This window comes from Rhodnius prolixus, unplaced genomic scaffold, assembly GCF_049639745.1.
Source record: "Rhodnius prolixus isolate KJV_2025 unplaced genomic scaffold, Rpr scaffold_6, whole genome shotgun sequence".
NCBI lineage: Eukaryota > Metazoa > Arthropoda > Insecta > Hemiptera > Reduviidae > Rhodnius > Rhodnius prolixus.
The window spans coordinates 32,177,899-32,195,736 of NW_027411634.1; the positions used below are offsets into that span (position 1 = coordinate 32,177,899).

At 35.7% G+C, this 17,838-nt stretch overlaps 1 protein-coding gene across 13 annotated transcripts in view; it reads left to right on the forward strand.

Moving 5' to 3' along the window:
• neur (E3 ubiquitin-protein ligase neur) overlaps positions 1 to 17,838 on the forward strand; it is a 130,952-nt gene that overhangs the window by 94,374 nt on the left and 18,740 nt on the right. For 3 of the 13 annotated variants that reach the window (XM_074142124.1, XM_074142123.1, XM_074142125.1), the window contains one exon: positions 8,240 to 8,275. The exons of 6 other annotated variants lie outside the window; for them this stretch is intronic. In XM_074142124.1, the coding sequence (XP_073998225.1) occupies positions 8,240 to 8,275 (36 nt within the window). Of the gene's footprint in view, positions 1 to 8,239; positions 8,276 to 16,220; positions 16,376 to 17,838 lie in introns of those variants that run through there. 4 more of the 13 variants (XM_074142130.1, XM_074142118.1, XM_074142119.1 and 1 more) reach the window with 4 other exon arrangements.

Consider the following 17,838-nt stretch of genomic DNA (forward strand, 5'->3'; position numbering starts at 1 on the left):
CGATTGCTATACTTCCCCTTAACAAGTGTAAGATTAGATCGTCGCTTTAATGTTATGTAGGGGAGCCCTAACCCTATCATCCTACCAAATTTTATCAAAATCGGGCCAAGATTTACAGAGTAATTAGTAATAATAATTTTGGAGGGGGCCTTGCATAAAGGGGGCTAACTCCTCTCCCATTCGGTGTACAGCCAAAAGGCACATCTACATAAAATTCCGAATCGAATGACACCTCATTCATGAAAATCGGTTCTCGCGTTTAGGCGCCACGCAGTTTACAAAAAAGGTAACAACAACAAGAAGAAGAACAACAACAACAATTTTTGAAAATGCCGTTTTTGCACATTTTCGGCAACTTTTTTCTCAAAATCTATCAGATCTAGGTTGTTGCAAAAAAATTACAGTTATAAAGGAGAATTTGGAGTAAGATTTAAAGAAAATTTGGGAATTTTATCTTTTATAGAAAAAGAGAAAAAAATTGTCAAATTTGGGTGTTTTTCAACGTTACGCTTTTTCCTGCAGTTTTTTATGGTCAACCCTTATACAACTGTCCTACCGGACAGTTTTAATTATTCGGAAGTCGCTTTTATTTTTAATTAAGTTTTGAAGAGGGAGTTGAATTTATTTAATGTGGTTAATATGTTTAATGTTTGCTTTCCGTCTCCATTGACGGCACCTAATTTGGTAGTTGTACGTTAAGTCCGGCTGAAAATTTGTAAATTGTCTAGCCTATATATGGTTAGTATGGGAAATCGAACGCTTCTTAGATTTTATTGAACTAAATTGATTTTATGGGTTAGAATATGTTTCAAGTATTCAGTTTTTGAATTTTATTCAGATTTCATATCTTTCATCCACCTTTAGTGATAAGAGATTAATTAGAAGTTTGATGTTAGAGATTTTAGACTTCACTTATATCTCTGCCTCGCACTACACCTGCTGACTTGAGTGCTGTGTTAGGTTTAGAACGAGACGTAATCATATTTGAAGTAGAAATCTCTGCGCATCAAACTGCTTAATCCCTTATCTCTGATGATGGTTGAAGGTCCACGAAACCAGTCAGGGATACATTAAACATTTCAATTTTTTGATGAAAATTAGGTACTTCCTTCCGGGGACAACTCAGAATTAAAAAAATAAGCGAAAAGCTCTATTTTTAGCAAAAAAAATAATTTTCTTTTTCATCTTTAATCTTTTTTATTTTTTAAAAAAAAGAAAACTTTATTTATTATCGTAAGGAAAAGCCAATACAATTTTTCTCTCTCTAAAATATAAAAAACAATTATCAGAACAAATAACGTTGTAGACCTTGTAATTGAAGCGTTTTTTGTAGCATAAACCGGAAGTGGGTTCCGCGCCGATAAATAGTATAAAAGCGTAATGTTCACGGTTGAAATATTATAATGGGGATCATGTAATAAAAATAAATAATCTATACACAGATATATAGTGAAATAATATATCATTTTCAATATTTATTGTTAATAATTACATTTTTTGATTATTTTGGTTGTTTTAAATAGATTCTACATTATTTTTTTTTTTTGTGAACTAGCAAGATATAATGGACATAATTAGAATTAGAATTGCGCTACGAGTTTATAGTTTGTAATCGAGTTCGGCCTCGACATTACCATTAGTTATGCAATGGGAATTAGTAAGCTTACGTTTTCAAAGAGTCATATATTAAAGATTTTAGAGAAATAGTTCAATCAATGCGTCTCACAACAATCCAATGCAATCATTCATTAAAAATGTCAAATACAAGAGTTCAAAACAACAGGTCGATAAGCCCAAAAACTCCCTATAACCCTAATTTTACCCTCCCAATAATAAAAATTAGGTCTTAAAGATACCTCCGCCAAAGTAGTGCAAAATTTTTAAATCATCATGAACCTCTGTGGAGTAAATTTGATCGCCCAAATTTCGGACGACCTTCAGGCTACTAACTACCAATTTGATGACGGTGAACGGGGTGTCAGAAGTTCATGCTTTAAACTATAAACGTTTTACCAATTAAATAAAACGTTGCCTAGATGCTGGATACTTCTACTTACTTGGGATCTCTTACTTAATGGTCTGAAATTATAACCACTTTTTACTGAATTCGCCCCTTTAGAATTTTCATGTAAACAACCTAAAAATCAATCTAAAGTCTTTGCTTAGATCTACGAACAATCTTCCAATTTCGGCAGAGATAGCGAACCTTTTTGAGACGTGGAGTCAAATTTTGTTCATTTTTTTTTTCTTTAGTACTATCTCTTGGGTCACTAATGCCCATTTGCACAAGAGTTAAGTTTAAAAATGTTTAAACTGAATATTTTCAAAACTAAACATCTTTAAAATTCAGTTGGATTAATGGGGAAAACGGGACGAAACAAGTGCTATTTTGTCGGTTTGTCTATTGCTCCATATGTACCGTACTACAACTATAACCCTAAGTTTGTTTTAAAGATGATTTTGGTGAATATCGAGGTGCGGTCTTGAATAAAAACAACTTTTTTGCTTTATACCAACGTTTCGGTAATTTTTACTACCTTCTTCAGGGTATTATAAAAAAAGTTTGTGAAGTTCAATGTAGAGCTACGAGTATATCATCATAACTGTTTGTTTTAAAGGGTTTTGGCCCTTTTGCGAAGTGTTTTGAGTCTCATTCTTGTCCAACCACTATCTAGAACTCTTCGTATGTTTCATTTTTCATCTCAAGTCACGATTCAAGCATGCACAGTTTTTGGTGGCGCTAACGCCGTGGAGGAGAAATCTCCAAATATGACTATTTATGTCTGACCCGCGGATCATAGGTTCGCCATCACTGATCTAGGGCTACAAAATTGAATTTTCACATTTCTTTTTTTTTTAATTAAATGGTTTCATTATGGAAGCCATAGATGCAGTCAGCATGTGCATCACCTAAAAATAAATTCAATTTTTTTTAGGGCTCAGAAATCAGTGAAACTGCCATATTTATGTGTACTTTTGTTAATTATCCTGGATTAAACATACATCAGTTTACATCAATTGATGTATCCTGCTGATACATCAATTGTCCTCTTAGAACAGTTTTCTAGGAAAATTCATTTTTAGAATAGCAGTTGGGAGCGGATAGAGTACAGGGAAATTAAAATGTTTTGTGTGCGTAAGATTTTGTGAAATATTTGTTTTTGAAGTTTGTAATTTTTAAGATACATGTGCAAGTTAGAAGTTTGTGAATTGTAGCAAAGAAAATCGGTTTAAGATTTAGAGACCAGTTTTTTGTTTTTGTTTTTTTGGCTTGCCGGAAGTAGGAAACAGTGATAAGTGCGGAAGTAAAGGGGGCTTTAAGACAATAGATAAGGAATATAGGAGGGGTTCCTGAATGAATGAAGTGCACACGTCACCTTACCTTTAATGCACTTTCTTTCGCTTTTATAAATCAAAACTTATAAAACCTTTCTGGCTTTTTACATTTTGTATTTTACGTTCTGTGAAATAAAACAGTAGTAGGAGTGAATTGTGTGAATGTATAGTGAAAGGAATCAGTCGTTCTCGAAATGTGGGAATGTAAGTTCGCTCTCTGTCGACTATTGTTTGCGATTTACTTTGGCGTCTAATTTCGTAATCAGTTTGGTGTAGAGAATTCGCGTCTCACACTAGAATAGAATAGATTAACTTAGGGCGGCCTCAAGGCCTACGCCACTGCGACCTCTTTGGATCTATTGTGGCTCCCCTCACTCTAAAGCTCACCCTCCAGACCCGTCCGTTTAATCAGACTCTTAATATTCTGGAGAGTGACTCCTGGGTAAAGCTCTCGAGCCTTGGGTTTTTCCTCCCCGAGAAGTAACATCCTTAGCCCAGACAAGCCCCTCACACTGACACAATACGTGCAGTGCCGTTTCATCTTCTTCTTGACAGAACCTACAAAAAAAGACTATCATCTGCCAGGCCCATGCGATGCATGTGTTTTCTGAGCCTGCAGTGGTCAGTTAATATTCCCTACAATTATCCTTATAGCCCCACGGCCTTGATGGATGAATTCTGCGGTCAGCCTCGGCGAATAGCCTTTAATGAACTCTTTCGCCTGTGTCTCACACCTACACTTGCTGCCTTAGTTCAGTGTTCTGTTGAGAGTCAGCTAGAGTTGCGTGGAGTTTCTTGATGATATTGCTTCATGTCAAGTTCCAGACGGAACAGGATGTTGAGTAACATCGGCCAGATGACTATTTTCTAGAGAAGGAGTTTGTACTGTGCAGAGTGATCTTCGAGTCTCGTGAGAGTAAAAGGAATAGTAATCTTGTAGTTCAGTTTACCTTCACACCACTTTCTTCTTAAGCGAGTAAACAGGGTCAAATCGTTGTCCAGAGTTAAACCAAGTTACTTGAGTAACGAAGTTGCCAAGGAATCAAAGCAATTAAAGAGCAGTCGTTTTTACTTTGTCTATTGAGGTGTAGGTCTACATTTAGTAAAAAGAATTGCATTAATTTGGTAATGGTTTTTATTAATTTCACCTTTGTGCAATATTTTGTCGGTTTGTCTATTGTTCCATATGTACTGTACTACAACTATAACCCTAAGTTTGTTTTAAAGATGATTTTGGTGAATATCGAGGTGCGGTCTTGAATAAAAACAACTTTTTTGCTTTATACCAACGTTTCGGTAATTTTTACTACCTTCTTCAGGGTATTATAAAAAAAGTTTGTGAAGTTCAATGTAGAGCTACGAGTATATCATCATAACTGTTTGTTTTAAAGGGTTTTGGCCCTTTTGCGAAGTGTTTTGAGTCTCATTCTTGTCCAACCACTATCTAGAACTCTTCGTATGTTTCATTTTTCATCTCAAGTCACGATTCAAGCATGCACAGTTTTTGGTGGCGCTAACGTGGAGGAGAAATCTCCAAATATGACTATTTATGTCTTTCCATCAAATCATGAGGCATCCACATTTCAAATGACTTTAACTTGTACATATAAGTACTGCTTTAATTCCACACCTTGTAACTTTTAGACGTCTAAAGGGTTGAATAAGTTAAATGTGGCCATTTTAAAGTTATTTTAGTTTAATTTAAGGAAATAGAATCGCCGCACATTCTCTTGACATTAAAGAAGGCTTTTGCCATTTTTAGCCAAGTTTTTGGAAGTATTGCGCTAGATAGGGAGCGGTAGCTGAGTAAGATAGAATAAGGTGGCATTATATGGTAATTTGGTATCCTCTCTAGAGTGAACGCGTGTACGTCTGTTAGTCAGGTAGATGGGTGTATATTGTTGAATGGATGACACTGTACTGTGGGAAGTTGTACAAGGGTCACGTCGCTTCACATGACAACTAGTGCCAACTCTTCTTCGTCAAGTCCGTGTGAACCTTGCCTCCTCTCTTAGTTCTTGTATCTGGAGACAAAACACGCCATCTCCAACTATGCCTATTATTTTATACTTTATTCATTCTTATCATGTCTTTTATAAAAATTGGAAGAACTAATCTAAATGTCCTCGTGAGTTCGGTTAGTGTTGTACTTCTTCAAGCTCTAACTCTTAGAATTAATAAAAATATAGGTTCCATTTGGATGCTGCTGCATTTGGATGGAGTAGAAGGAAGATTAAGTTAAGCACGCGCTCAAAACAAGCTAATTGTGCAGCCAAAAATTAATGCAAGATGTAATAGAAGAAGCAACGTCCTTGCTTAGGAAAGTAACAAGAAGCTGTACTGGGAACTCTCGGACATGATGGCAATGACAGAGTGGAAGAATTAGCAAAAGTGGAAGTGTCAACATTATCCTTTGCTCCTGAGCCAGCATGAGGTTTTTATGAGACGGGGAATAAAGGAGAAGCACCAATGAGAGTCATGAAAGAATGTCTTCAAGCTAAAACGGTTTATAAAAGAAACCATGCAGGGAGATGCGAACGAATTATCTCCAGATAATGGATATGAGGAAAGTGAAAATTAAAGAAATATGATCAGAAACAACGCCTAGAAGAGATCTGGGCGTAGCCATAAATACGAAAAGGAATCAATTAGGGTACGAGTCGTAGGTGGAAGGAAGAAAATGCCGGAGTTGCCTCCCGAAGAACTCAGGACTTGGAAGATAAAGAGGAATTACAGGAGAGAGGAATAGAATGAAAGAAATAAAAGGAAATGGTCAAAATAAAAGGATGAAATTGAATAGAATCTCCGAGACCTACAGAAAAGACTTAGAAGGGAATTGGATATTGATGCTAATGAAGGCGCCGCGGTAGCTGAGCGGTTAGAAGCGAGATCTGCAAAGCTAATATGCATTGTGGAACTAGGTTCGATTCCCCGGTCTTAGGCCTTGGATTTTATTTAATGGTTAATAAAAGAAATTTACAGTGAAGTATGTTTGCTAGTCGCCTCCGTCCACGACACCTAACTGGTAGTTTGACGTTAAGCCCCACCTGAACAAATAGGCGATTACTTTATTTTGATGCTAATGATGTAAACATGACAGCAATTTCAATTTTGAGGAAAATAAGTTTATTTTTTTAAATTCTCAAGGAGTGGAATGTCAAAATTCCAACCTAGAGCACCTAATTTATTTAAAAATCCAGATCCAGGAGCCAGATGGAAAGAGTGGGGGAAGTAGAATTGAATTACTGGATAATCAAGGGATATAGAATGTTAATGTTTTCATAAAGAGGGTAATCCTGAAGATAAGTAACTTCTACGGAGAGGAGAAACGTGTTTGTATTGATTGGACGGACGTGCGCCTTGCCTAGTACCAACCACTCTTCATCATTTGCCACAAACAAATAGCACCTTAATTTGAGTGTTGTTGTAGCCGTGATGTAAAGTCCCGACAGCCGTAAGGGGACCGTACATTATTCTATTCCAAGAGTTATTAGATAGCGCCTGTCGACTGGTATCTACCAAATTAAGCGAATACATTTGCCACGCACGTGTCCACAAATCCAAGTGGTCTATCTCCCTCCGCAACCATGTGGCTCTACCGTCAACATTCTTCTACTGACTTTGGGCCAAGTATCTCACTTGGATTTTGTTTCTTTCTATTTTATACAATTATTTTTCTGGTAAAGCTGGAGGGGGACCTTTTTTTTTAATGTAAGTTAATGGTATTGTATGAGCAGCCAGCTTGTTTTGTAAAGTTCTACATCATCCCCTTGTATTTTCATTGTTGTGTAAATAATATTGCCGCTATCAATTGCTCTGTTTTGTTACTTCTTGATTCATTAAAACTGTCCGGTAGGACAATTGTATAAGGGTTGATCGTCAAAAACTGCACGAAAAAGCGTAAACGTTGAAAAACACCCAACTTTGACAATTTTTTTTCTCTTTTTCTATAAAAGATAAAATTCCTAAATTTTCTTTAAAATATAGGCTAAATCCTCCTTTATGACTGTAATGTTTTTTGCAACAACATAAATTAAATAGATATCGAGAAAATACGTTGCTGAAAATGAGCAAAAACGGAATTTTCAGAAAATTTTCTTGTTCTTGTTACCTTTTTTGTAAACTGCGTAGCGCCTAAACGCGTGAACCGATTTTCATGAATGAGGTGTCATTCGATTCGGAATTTTATGTAGATGTGCCTTTTGGGGGTCTCGACGCTGTACATCGAATGGGGGAGGAGTTAGCCCCATTAATGTAAGGCCCCCTCCAAAATTATTATTACTAATTACTCAGTAAATTATTGACTAATTTTGATGAAATTTGGCAGGATGAAGGAATTAGGGCTCCTCTACATATTGTGAAAGCGCAATCCTGTTCTTACACCTATTAAGAGAAAGCATTGCATTTATTTATTACAACAAGGTCGCCAATTTTTCCTGTGAAGTCTTATTTGATCGGAGAAAGTCAAGAAGTCGCTAATATTTTCAGGGGGCCTGAAATCCCATCTTGCAGATTAGCTGCTCTACAATTAACATATTACTAATTTAGATCAAAAGTAGCTAGACGCTGTACTCGATTTGGGGATCTCCCGCTTAACTAGTCAGAACTTAACAATCACTATACCAAACTATAAGCTGTAAAATAAAATAAATGAAATCTATAAGCAGAAATATAACAGTACATTGATAACCACACGAACATACGAACAAATAAACGAAAAATAAGATAAAAGTGAACATACCTTCTTGTCACATTTGAATTTTTCTTTTGCGGACTACGCAGTTATCCCTTATTTTTTTTCTAAATATAATAATTATGAATTTTCAGTTATGGACTCTAGCAACTAAAACTATTTTTTCAGCAGAATTTCCCTACAATTCTGATGTTAATTTCTTTTATACAGGTGCGGGTTTGGATTGTTGGAAACTGCTGGGCAACCGTAAGCTCCTTTACTAACTACTTCACTGTCTGTTATCTGGCTCTATTCTACCCATCCTTTCTGGAATGTTATTATTTCTGTCTTAATGATTCAACAGATAAATTTCCCTTTCTTGGCTATTATTTAGACAATTGTGATGCATGTTTTTGAATAGATGCGGTTTTAAAATTGTTTAGATCATTAGTATTAAGAACAATCACTGATTCTTTGAAGATTAATGAAAATAATTTGATGATATGTTAGTCTTTAAAGTTTGGATCTTTAATTACCGATTATGAGCTACACCTTTGAGAAAATTCTATCCTGAAAGTCTGTTTAACGAAATAATAATAAAGAAAATAATGTTAAGATAAGATAAGATTCTAATAGGGCGACCTTTAAGGCCTACGCCACTGTGACCCCTTTGGACCTATTGCGGCTTCCCTTCATAGCTCGCCCTCCAGACCGTCCGTTTAATCAGACTCTTAATTCTGGAGAGCGACTCTTGGGTAAAGCTTACAAGCCTTGGTTTTACCTCCCCGAGAAGTAACATCCTTAGCCAGACAAGCCCCTCGCACTGACACAACACGTGCAGTGCCGTTTCCTCCTCATCCTGTCAGAACCTACAAAGACTATCATCTGCCAGGCCCATGCGAAGCATGTGTTTTCTAAGCCTGCAGTGGCCGATTAATAGGCCTAGAATTATCCTTAAAGCCCCACGACCTTGACGGATTAAATCTGCAGTTAGCTTTGGCGAATAGCCCTTGATGAACTCCTTCGCCGGTCTCTGCCCTGTGGTGGCAAGCCACCACTCCTGAGGCCTAGTCTGCACCCATAGTTTAATGGCCGCAGTCTTAAGACACTTGAAGCCCCCAAAATAGGGCTCCGGTCCAACGAAGTGTCCCGCAGAGCCTTCCCGGGCCAATAAATCTGCCACTTCGTTTCCTTTATGTACTGATTGACCAGGTACCCAAACCGTAAATAATGTTAATACCCTCAACAGGTTTTTAGAAAGTTCATCAAATTTTTTACTGACTCATTCAGCGACATCAGCTTCAGTCAGAATGAACTGAACCATCTACAAGTCTTTTCTTCCAAGCCTCACCTTGATGGTTGTTTTACATCCACTTCCGTTTCAACTTCACTAACTGGACTGCTGAAGACTTGTTCCCAAAAATGTTTTAGAATCAGTAAAATTTCATATATCGTCGTCGTATTAACATAAGTTGAAGATAAATAGAATAAGTTATCAGAATTTCAATTTTCTGGGAGCAATATCTTTTTTTCAATTCCCCATTTAGTGAAACCAGCTTTCCAGAAGAAAATTTTACTCTTAGCGATGTTTGATTTTCCCTTTTTTTTTTATTCAACAATTTTATCCTAGAAGAGATTGGGACAGAATTCTGATAATTGCAAGGGCTTAAGTGTACACATACATATCGTATAGTGTTAGTGGTGTAATGAAGAGATAGTTTTGAGGGACGTCTCAAGGTCGACCTGGGTGGATAAAGATGTCTCCTGAGGTCTTGGACAGCTACTTGGCAACACTTACCATACTGGACTACGTGACCATGTCCTCTTGTTCTCTCCACTTACTGTACTCTTACCTCCTTCTGGGCCATCCGCTGACTTTGGTAACTTTACTTTCAGCGCATGGTGGTTTTCTAGAGTCGAGTTCCTTCTTTTCGGAGAGAGATGTGCTGTGATTTTTTTAAATTTCTTAATTTATAAAGTTGAAAATAGGTTTTCATTTTGAAAGTTAGAAAATCGTAGAATTAAGCTTGATTTCCATTCCTTGACTCTTTTCTAGTTGACTACTGAACCGCAGATGCAAAAAGGCTGTGGAACACTGATATTTGGGAAAGGAATTGCGGTAATTCAGCTTCTCTAAAAAAGAAAATCCCAGAGAAATATTAATCTAGTTGTTTTCCTGGCTAAATTTTATTCGAAGTTTTAGTATTCCCAAAGTGAGTAATCCTTAATTATAGAAACAATAAGATTGTATTTAATTTTGTTAGATTATCTCTGTAATAGGGTAGGTTCAAGGTTTAATTCCATTAACAAGAGGAGTTGATGGAGAGTAGGGATATTATGTTTTCGTGTGATAATAATTGTTTCAGCTGCTGTTGGGGTATTGCGTTCATTCGGTTAGTTTCTGCGTCATAATAGTATTGCGTACCTACAGAAGGTCCCATTTTGTGATGGGCTAATCTGTTAAATGCAGTTAGAGAGACTGGCTTGGCTCTCACCTCAGATGAATATAGTTTAGTTTCTCATTCTAGCAAACTGTCCTCTGCAAGAATTGAATAGTCCATTATAGTTCTTTGAATGGCCTCTTAGTTTGCATTCCTAGTTAATTACAAGTCGAGTGGTACTATTGATCTATTTGACTTAGCATCAACTCTATCTCTTTACTTGTTTGCTCTTGCTGTTATTGGGAAGTGGAATTAACCAGTTCTTTAGGGATCTTGGCGTCCCAGATGTGAGCATTCTAGACTATCAACATACAATACTGAATAATTTCCTACCCTCTGTAATGATATTTGGGTTTAACGGATCTGCAGGCAATTAACCTCATCCCAATCCAAGAAGTCAAGCGACTACCGTGCTGAAGGAGAGAATTTGTTGAGAACAAAGCCACACGCCCGTTTGGAGAACGTTATATTAGCCTCTTTGGGTAGGCGTTGGAGGTTTAGAAGTCTCTCAGTAAGTGGTTATCCTAAACTGCCAGCTCACTTCTCTACTTGGAATCAGCAAGTTCTTATTCCTAAATGTTGTTGATTTCCTACTTACCCTGGGATTTACCCAAAGAGCGTAAATGATTACCACAGTTTTTGTTGGTGCTAATTTTAACTGTGTCTGATAAGGAAATTTTGGGTGCAGTGAACACCACAGACTACCAGCATTCTGCATTTCGTAGTTCTATTGGGGAGGGAACTCCCCAATCTTCCTGCGTTTTCTTGGTAAGTTACTAGATGTTGAAGAGAATCGTATCTTTGACTATGAATCGTCGATATAATCCTCAGTTTCTTGAATTTAAGGCAGGCAGGAATTGGTCCTAGGTTATCCTTAACGCTCTATCTAAAGGAAATGCTTGCCTTTTAGTTTAACTTCATTCCCTCTACAATTAGTAGAACTTAAAATTTTGGGAATGAATGAAGATTGCTTTAGTTGTTATTAAGGTTAATTAATTCAAAAGAATGAATACAGCGCTAGTAAGATTTCATTGTTAAAAATGTGTTTTTTTGAATTTATATACTGTTGTTGAATGATGGTGCTAGTTGATTACTGCGGGCTCCCTGGTCAAGGTGTATCCCATTGGGCGGAATTCCTGTACAGAAGTACTCTACCATATCTCCTCTATCCGGCCACTGTCTACTTCTACCTTCTATTCCATTTATATAATCGTATCCCTTTCTTTGTGTCTACTGGATAGCAGCGCTTTCATTATTTTGTTTTAGCTAATTTCAAGAATATTCTAGTAATTTCATTTCCAAGTGTTGTTTCCTTCTTTTTCTTTGTTCAATTTTTATTAAATTTATTTTTAAAATATATTCTGACTGTATCCTTAAAAACAATTCTCTTGAGTTCATAATCCTTTAAAGGAAATGCGAATTGTCAATGTGACCATCAGAGAATGAGTGTATAATAAGTAGCGGAATAATGGGGAAGACGGGCGAAATTTTTTTATAAATTCGCCCAAATTTAATGCAACATTACTCCGGTAAGACTGGGCGGCCAGGATCGACTCTTCAAGAGCCTGGCAGAGGACATTCTGTACCAGTTCTTTCAGTAAAGAAACGGCAAAACGAGGTAATACGAGTTCGAATCTTCGCAGAAAATTGTTCGATGTCTTCATTAATTCGCCCAAGAACCTATCTCCTGAGAGGTCTAATTGAACATCTTGGACTGTACATCTTGCTCACTAAGTCATATAAGGGGGGGGGCAACCATTTTAGAATCTCAAGTCCTACATTAATCACCGGACATGATTCGCAACAGCTTTTTTTTTATTATCTTTTATTGGAATTTACAACTGCAACGGTTGTTGCAATTAGCAAATATGGTACCTGATAAAAAAAATAAAAGAAAATCATGAGTGGAGAAGGCACCTAGTGATGTCACTCCTTTATTTCTGTCACAATAAGAGTAGATCACGAGGCCTTCTTCTCTTCAATCTCCTTAGAGGATTACCTGGGTAATGTGGAGGAAGATAGGTGTTCTATGAGAGGGTTAGGCTGTACTGCTGTAGAGGAATGAAATTTGAGAAAACGAGTGCTAGCAAGATCTGTAATGAAAGGGATTTTGAAGTCATTATGGATATTGAGGTTAGACATATAGAACGGAGCGTTAAGAAGTTTTCGACTGCATTTTTGGACTGTAATGTCTGGAGGTGTAGTGAGTTGGAACGCTTAGTCCCCATACTTGCTGTATGACCAAACAGGTCGCAGTACTCGTAACAATAGATATAAGAGTTTTCTGTTATGTAGGTTAAGTTTCGAACGTTTGTCAAATAGAAGTTTGTAGCGTTGTTAGTTTCTTGTCTTTTCAGTTTAGTATGGGGATTCCATGTCAACCGTTTGTCTAGGTACAGTCCAAGGAAGCGCAACAGCTATTCATCTTTAATAAATGTCCTTGATATACAGTCAGAGTTTGCCTCTAAATTTGGCTACTCCTCACCTTATATGGTAAATTCCGTAAAGAATCGAAACCAGAACACTTACGAAGACCAAGCTGTTCTTCTGCTTCTATACTTTCGTTAAATACTAGTACCACAGATAAATAGAATTACTGCTAAAAAACAACTAAAGATAATAGATTTTTCGTCAGGGCATGCAACTTTCAAATACGATAGCAGTAATTCCTCTTAAAAGAGGAAAGAAAAATTAAAAATATCATTATCATCTGCTCATATTTTTACTGCTAATATAAAGTATTGATATATAAACTAGATACACAATATCATGTTACGTTCCAATTAGGTGATATCTAACAAATCTCTGGTCTCATGTTGGCTAGCCCTGAATATCGAATTACCTACGTTTTTGCTTGGCTTCAGGAAACCTTATTATGGTGAAGCAAAATGAAATCCGTCTCCGCTTTGTTTCAATGTGATTCTATCATCATACTACATTCTTGAAATTGCTTTGTTCACTATTTTTGGCTCCAATTTTTGTTTACATCCCAGGTGCTGATTGTCGAGGTAACTTCCTTAAAGAAAAGAAATAAATAAAGTAAATAATAATAATTACATTTTGATGAGAATAAAGGAAAAAATATATCTTGCAAAATAAGAATTTGCATAGGTTATGTAATGTGAGAACGCGTCTTTCAATGAAAAAAGTATTCTGCTATTTATGGCAATTAAAGCAAGTATAAGTACAACAGTAAAAATTTCATTCATTTTGGCGCTGTAATGTATCATAATTGTACGTAATTATTAGGCAATTATACGCAATGTAAATTTTGTATTGCTTATTTGATTGTATGAACGGTTTAGTCTCTAATAGCGAGGCTCTCCTGGGAGCTTAAGAGCTCTCCATCCTCGCCATATCCCACAATGTTACCCAAATGTTCTAAATTATAAGGATAGAGGCATTGTAAGGAAAGGTATTAACTTCTATAATCCTGATAACCGCTAAGATTGCCTAGGTTAGGTGGATGATAGGGATAAACCACTCCCAAGCCCCAGAGCTCTTCCCAAATTTCCCCGCAGGGTGGTTCTTGCTTCTCCCCGACTCTGAGGAAGACATAGGAGATGGCAGATTTAGATGATCATTCCCTAAAGTCTTTAACACCTCTAATCATGTAAGGCGCGTCAACATCTGAAGTTATTGGTGCCTGAAGCTATTTTTCAGTGCATTGCCGGCCTCTCGGACAGTCTTCTCACGTAACAGACAACACTGTCCATTACCGGGACAGTGAGCTGTCTATCCTTGGGTTGGAGAAGATAGGGTGCACCCCTATCTTGGTAGATTCCCTTTCCCCTCCACCAATTCGGGCATACCAGATTGCCATTCACTCATCCACGTAGGTACTCCATGAATTAGCGTTAGTTTTTTATTCTTTAATTGAAATATCTTTTCAAATCCTTCGCCAGGGAGTTGCAGTGTAAATCCATGCTCATTCTATCAAAATAGGGAGAGAATTTGATATTTTAGTCGGACGTCAGTTAATTGGATCAAAAGAAAAGTTATTGTGTAACCTCACACATGTTATATCTACTGTTTAATATCGAATTTCAGTGGTTTTCTCTTATTTTTGACCAAAAAAAACGTTGTATGACAGATTGAATTCTAGAATATGATTGAAACATTCAGAATTGACAGTTACACCAACAAAATTTTAGCCTACCATATTCGAAACCACGAAATCGTATATTATTTTATTATTATGAGTGACATAAGCGAGTAGAAACATCAGCTGTTTGTGGCCATTACTCTATCTCTGTTAGCATCATCCCTACACCAAGTTATGTATGTCCCATGCCTTTACCTCATCATCAACAGCATTGTTATTCCATCAGTTTATACAACTTTTTTTGTACCAAATCAAACGTGCCATGTCCAAGCATCCATATTAATCAGTTCAGGAAAAGTTACCTTCCCATTCTGTTACACACTGACTTTGTTTACACTTAGCTAGGAATTCATTTGCAACGTATAAACACCAATATGAGGAATAGGTTAGATGGTCTATTTTTATCGCTTATCTATTCTAGTAAATAGTTTTTTTCTATTGGTTAAACTTCAAATGCTAGTTTTTAAAAATATATATTTTGACTTATTTTAAATGACATCGTTACTGGAGTTTTAAGCTAATTGCCCCTACTTCTAGAGCAAATCTCTGTTGTTTTTAATTTGATCCAATTATAATCAGAATTCTGCCCCTAATTACAAAATTTGAGTTTTGAATTATAAAATTAAGAGATGAGCTCAGTTTTTAATGCGGTGATTAGTGTGCCTTTATGGATTCAGGGGTTCAAATCCAGGCCGTGTTACTCTTTAAATATGTCTCATCCTTAGAGCCTGTACAGTTGATTGTCCTTAGCGAGTAAAATCACTATGTTGAGGCCGCCATTGCTTAGATATGGTTTCGTGGGCGCTATTGACGTTAGGTATTGATGCGCCATGAATTAAAAATCTGCAGTGAATAGTCACTCAACCCTTGCCGCAGTTTACTAAGTAATTTTTCTTAAAAGTTGCCATTTTTACTTTAAAAAAATAATAATGTATTACAATTCTTACTTACCCATATTCTTCAAATTGGTTTTTAAACTATCAGATAGGTCTTCGAAAAGATATACATTAAAATTAAATAATAATAATAATATTGGGGCGGGTGTTGGTCTAGTGGTCAAGAGCATGGCTTTGTAAGTGAGAGATCCCCAGTTCGAATCCCGCAGATGGCTACTTTTTATTTGTTAGAAGAAAATTGTTTATAGTAAAGTATGAGCTTCCGCCCCCGTACACGACACCTAATTGGTAGCAGGTGGGGATATTTGTGCAATATCTTAATTCCCACTGTTTATACTGAGCTTGGGTACATTTGTTTGAAAAGGCAAGTTAGATAGATACACAGTAATTGTTTCAAGTAAAGATAATAGTGGTTAAAGTACTAATTTTTGAAGAAATTAGATAAAGTGGTTTTCGAGAATATGCGGAAAGCTGGGGAAAATAAACATTTTCAGAATTACAAACTTCCGTTTACGTCATTTTTTCCAAAGTCATTTAAATTTATTGTAGAATATTTTTTTAATAGGAAACAGAGAAACTCATTAAATTGCTTCTTTTTGAATTTTCTGTATTGACATTTTTAATAAACAATTATTGAAAAAAATGAAGAATTCTTTCAGAAAAAGTAAATAATAAAAGTCCTATTGATTATAATTAAAAAAAATATGTATGTCCAATATTTGTTGGACTTTGTACAGCTCCCAAAAAGTAACTTAAATTAAAAAGAACTAGGTAGTTTGCTTCCATACTTGCTCAGAGCAAAGTGTTAACTTTGAAGTAAAATTAATTTTTTTTTTTTTTTGTTTTATAATTAATCTTAAATACAATCAATTTAAAAAGGAAATTCGATTCAGCCAGCCAGAAATGTTGTTATTGTTTCGTAAACGTACGTATTCTTTCCATTTTCTTTAAATTATTTTATTTACATATTTGGAATACATAAAAGTAAACAAAGGAAATATTTGCATGAAATTGTTTTCCCTCATTTTTTTTGCTTTTTAAATAATTATTACTTTTTGCGCACAATGTTTTTGGTGATAATTTGAGAAGTTATACATTTTGAAAAGAAATTAGCGAGTGAATTTTAGTACTTCATAGAAAGTGCTCTGTGTAAGGTGAAGGGCAAAAACTAGTGCGAACTAAATTCCGGCATTTTCTCTACTTAAATTTTTCTTTAAAATTTTTGCATTTTTTTTTTTTTACTGAAAGAGAATCATTCAAAAAGGATTCAGTCCGTCCACCTGATCAAAACGATTTTTTTTTTTTTTGCATTCCAAAAACTTTTAACAACTCGTGTTTTAATTCACCACAATTTCATATAAACAATAATAACCACCATTGGCACTCCAGAAAACATCGAAATGCCTAAAGTTATTGGTCAAAATTATAACTGTCCGGTAGGACAGTTGTATGAGGGTTGATCGTCAAAAACTGCATGAAAAAGCTGTAACGTTGAAAAACACCCAACTTTGAAAAAATTTTTCTCTTTTTCTATAAAAGATAAAATTCTCAAATTTCCTTTAAATTATAGGGCGAACCCTCCTTTATAACTGTATTATTTTGCAACAACCCAGATCTAATAGGTTTCGAGAAAAAAGTTGCCGAAAATGAGCAAAAACGGGTTTTTTCAAAAAATGTTCTTGTTACCTTTTTTGTAAACAACATAGCGCCTAAACGCGCGAACCGATTTTCATGAATAAGGTGTCATTCGATTCGGAATTTTATGTAGATGTGCCTTTTTTGGGGTCTCGACGCTGTACATCGAATGGGAGAGGAGTTAGCCCCCTTTATGTAAGGCCCCCTCCAAAAATTATTATTACTAAATTACTCTTTAAATCTTGGCCCGATTTTGATAAAATTTGGTAGGATGATAGGGTTAGGGCTTCCCTACGTAACATTAAAGCGACGTTCTGCTCTTACACCTATTAATTGGGAAGTTTTGCAATCATTTAAAATTATCGTTTTGTGAATCTATAAACCTTTTCATGAATAAATTAATTTTCATATTTTATTCAGTATTCTAGACAATAGCTGATTCGATTTCCATCATTTCCACTTAGGGCTAACCTGAAAATTAGGGATTAATGACATTTTTTTGTTAATTAAGTTCAACATTTTGATTAATTTTTGATAAATGTTACTATTAACATGCTTTTAGTAATTTCTATTAATAAATAGTTTATCATAATGTGAGTAATGTCTCTTGGGAACATTTTTTAAAAAAATTATTTCCTAATCACTGTTAATGTCAACATTTTTTGATAAAACAATTTTTCTGCAAAATAATATATTTTTATCATTTAGATTAGATAGTTGTAATGAATACTGCGCTTAGTTCATAGTTAAATC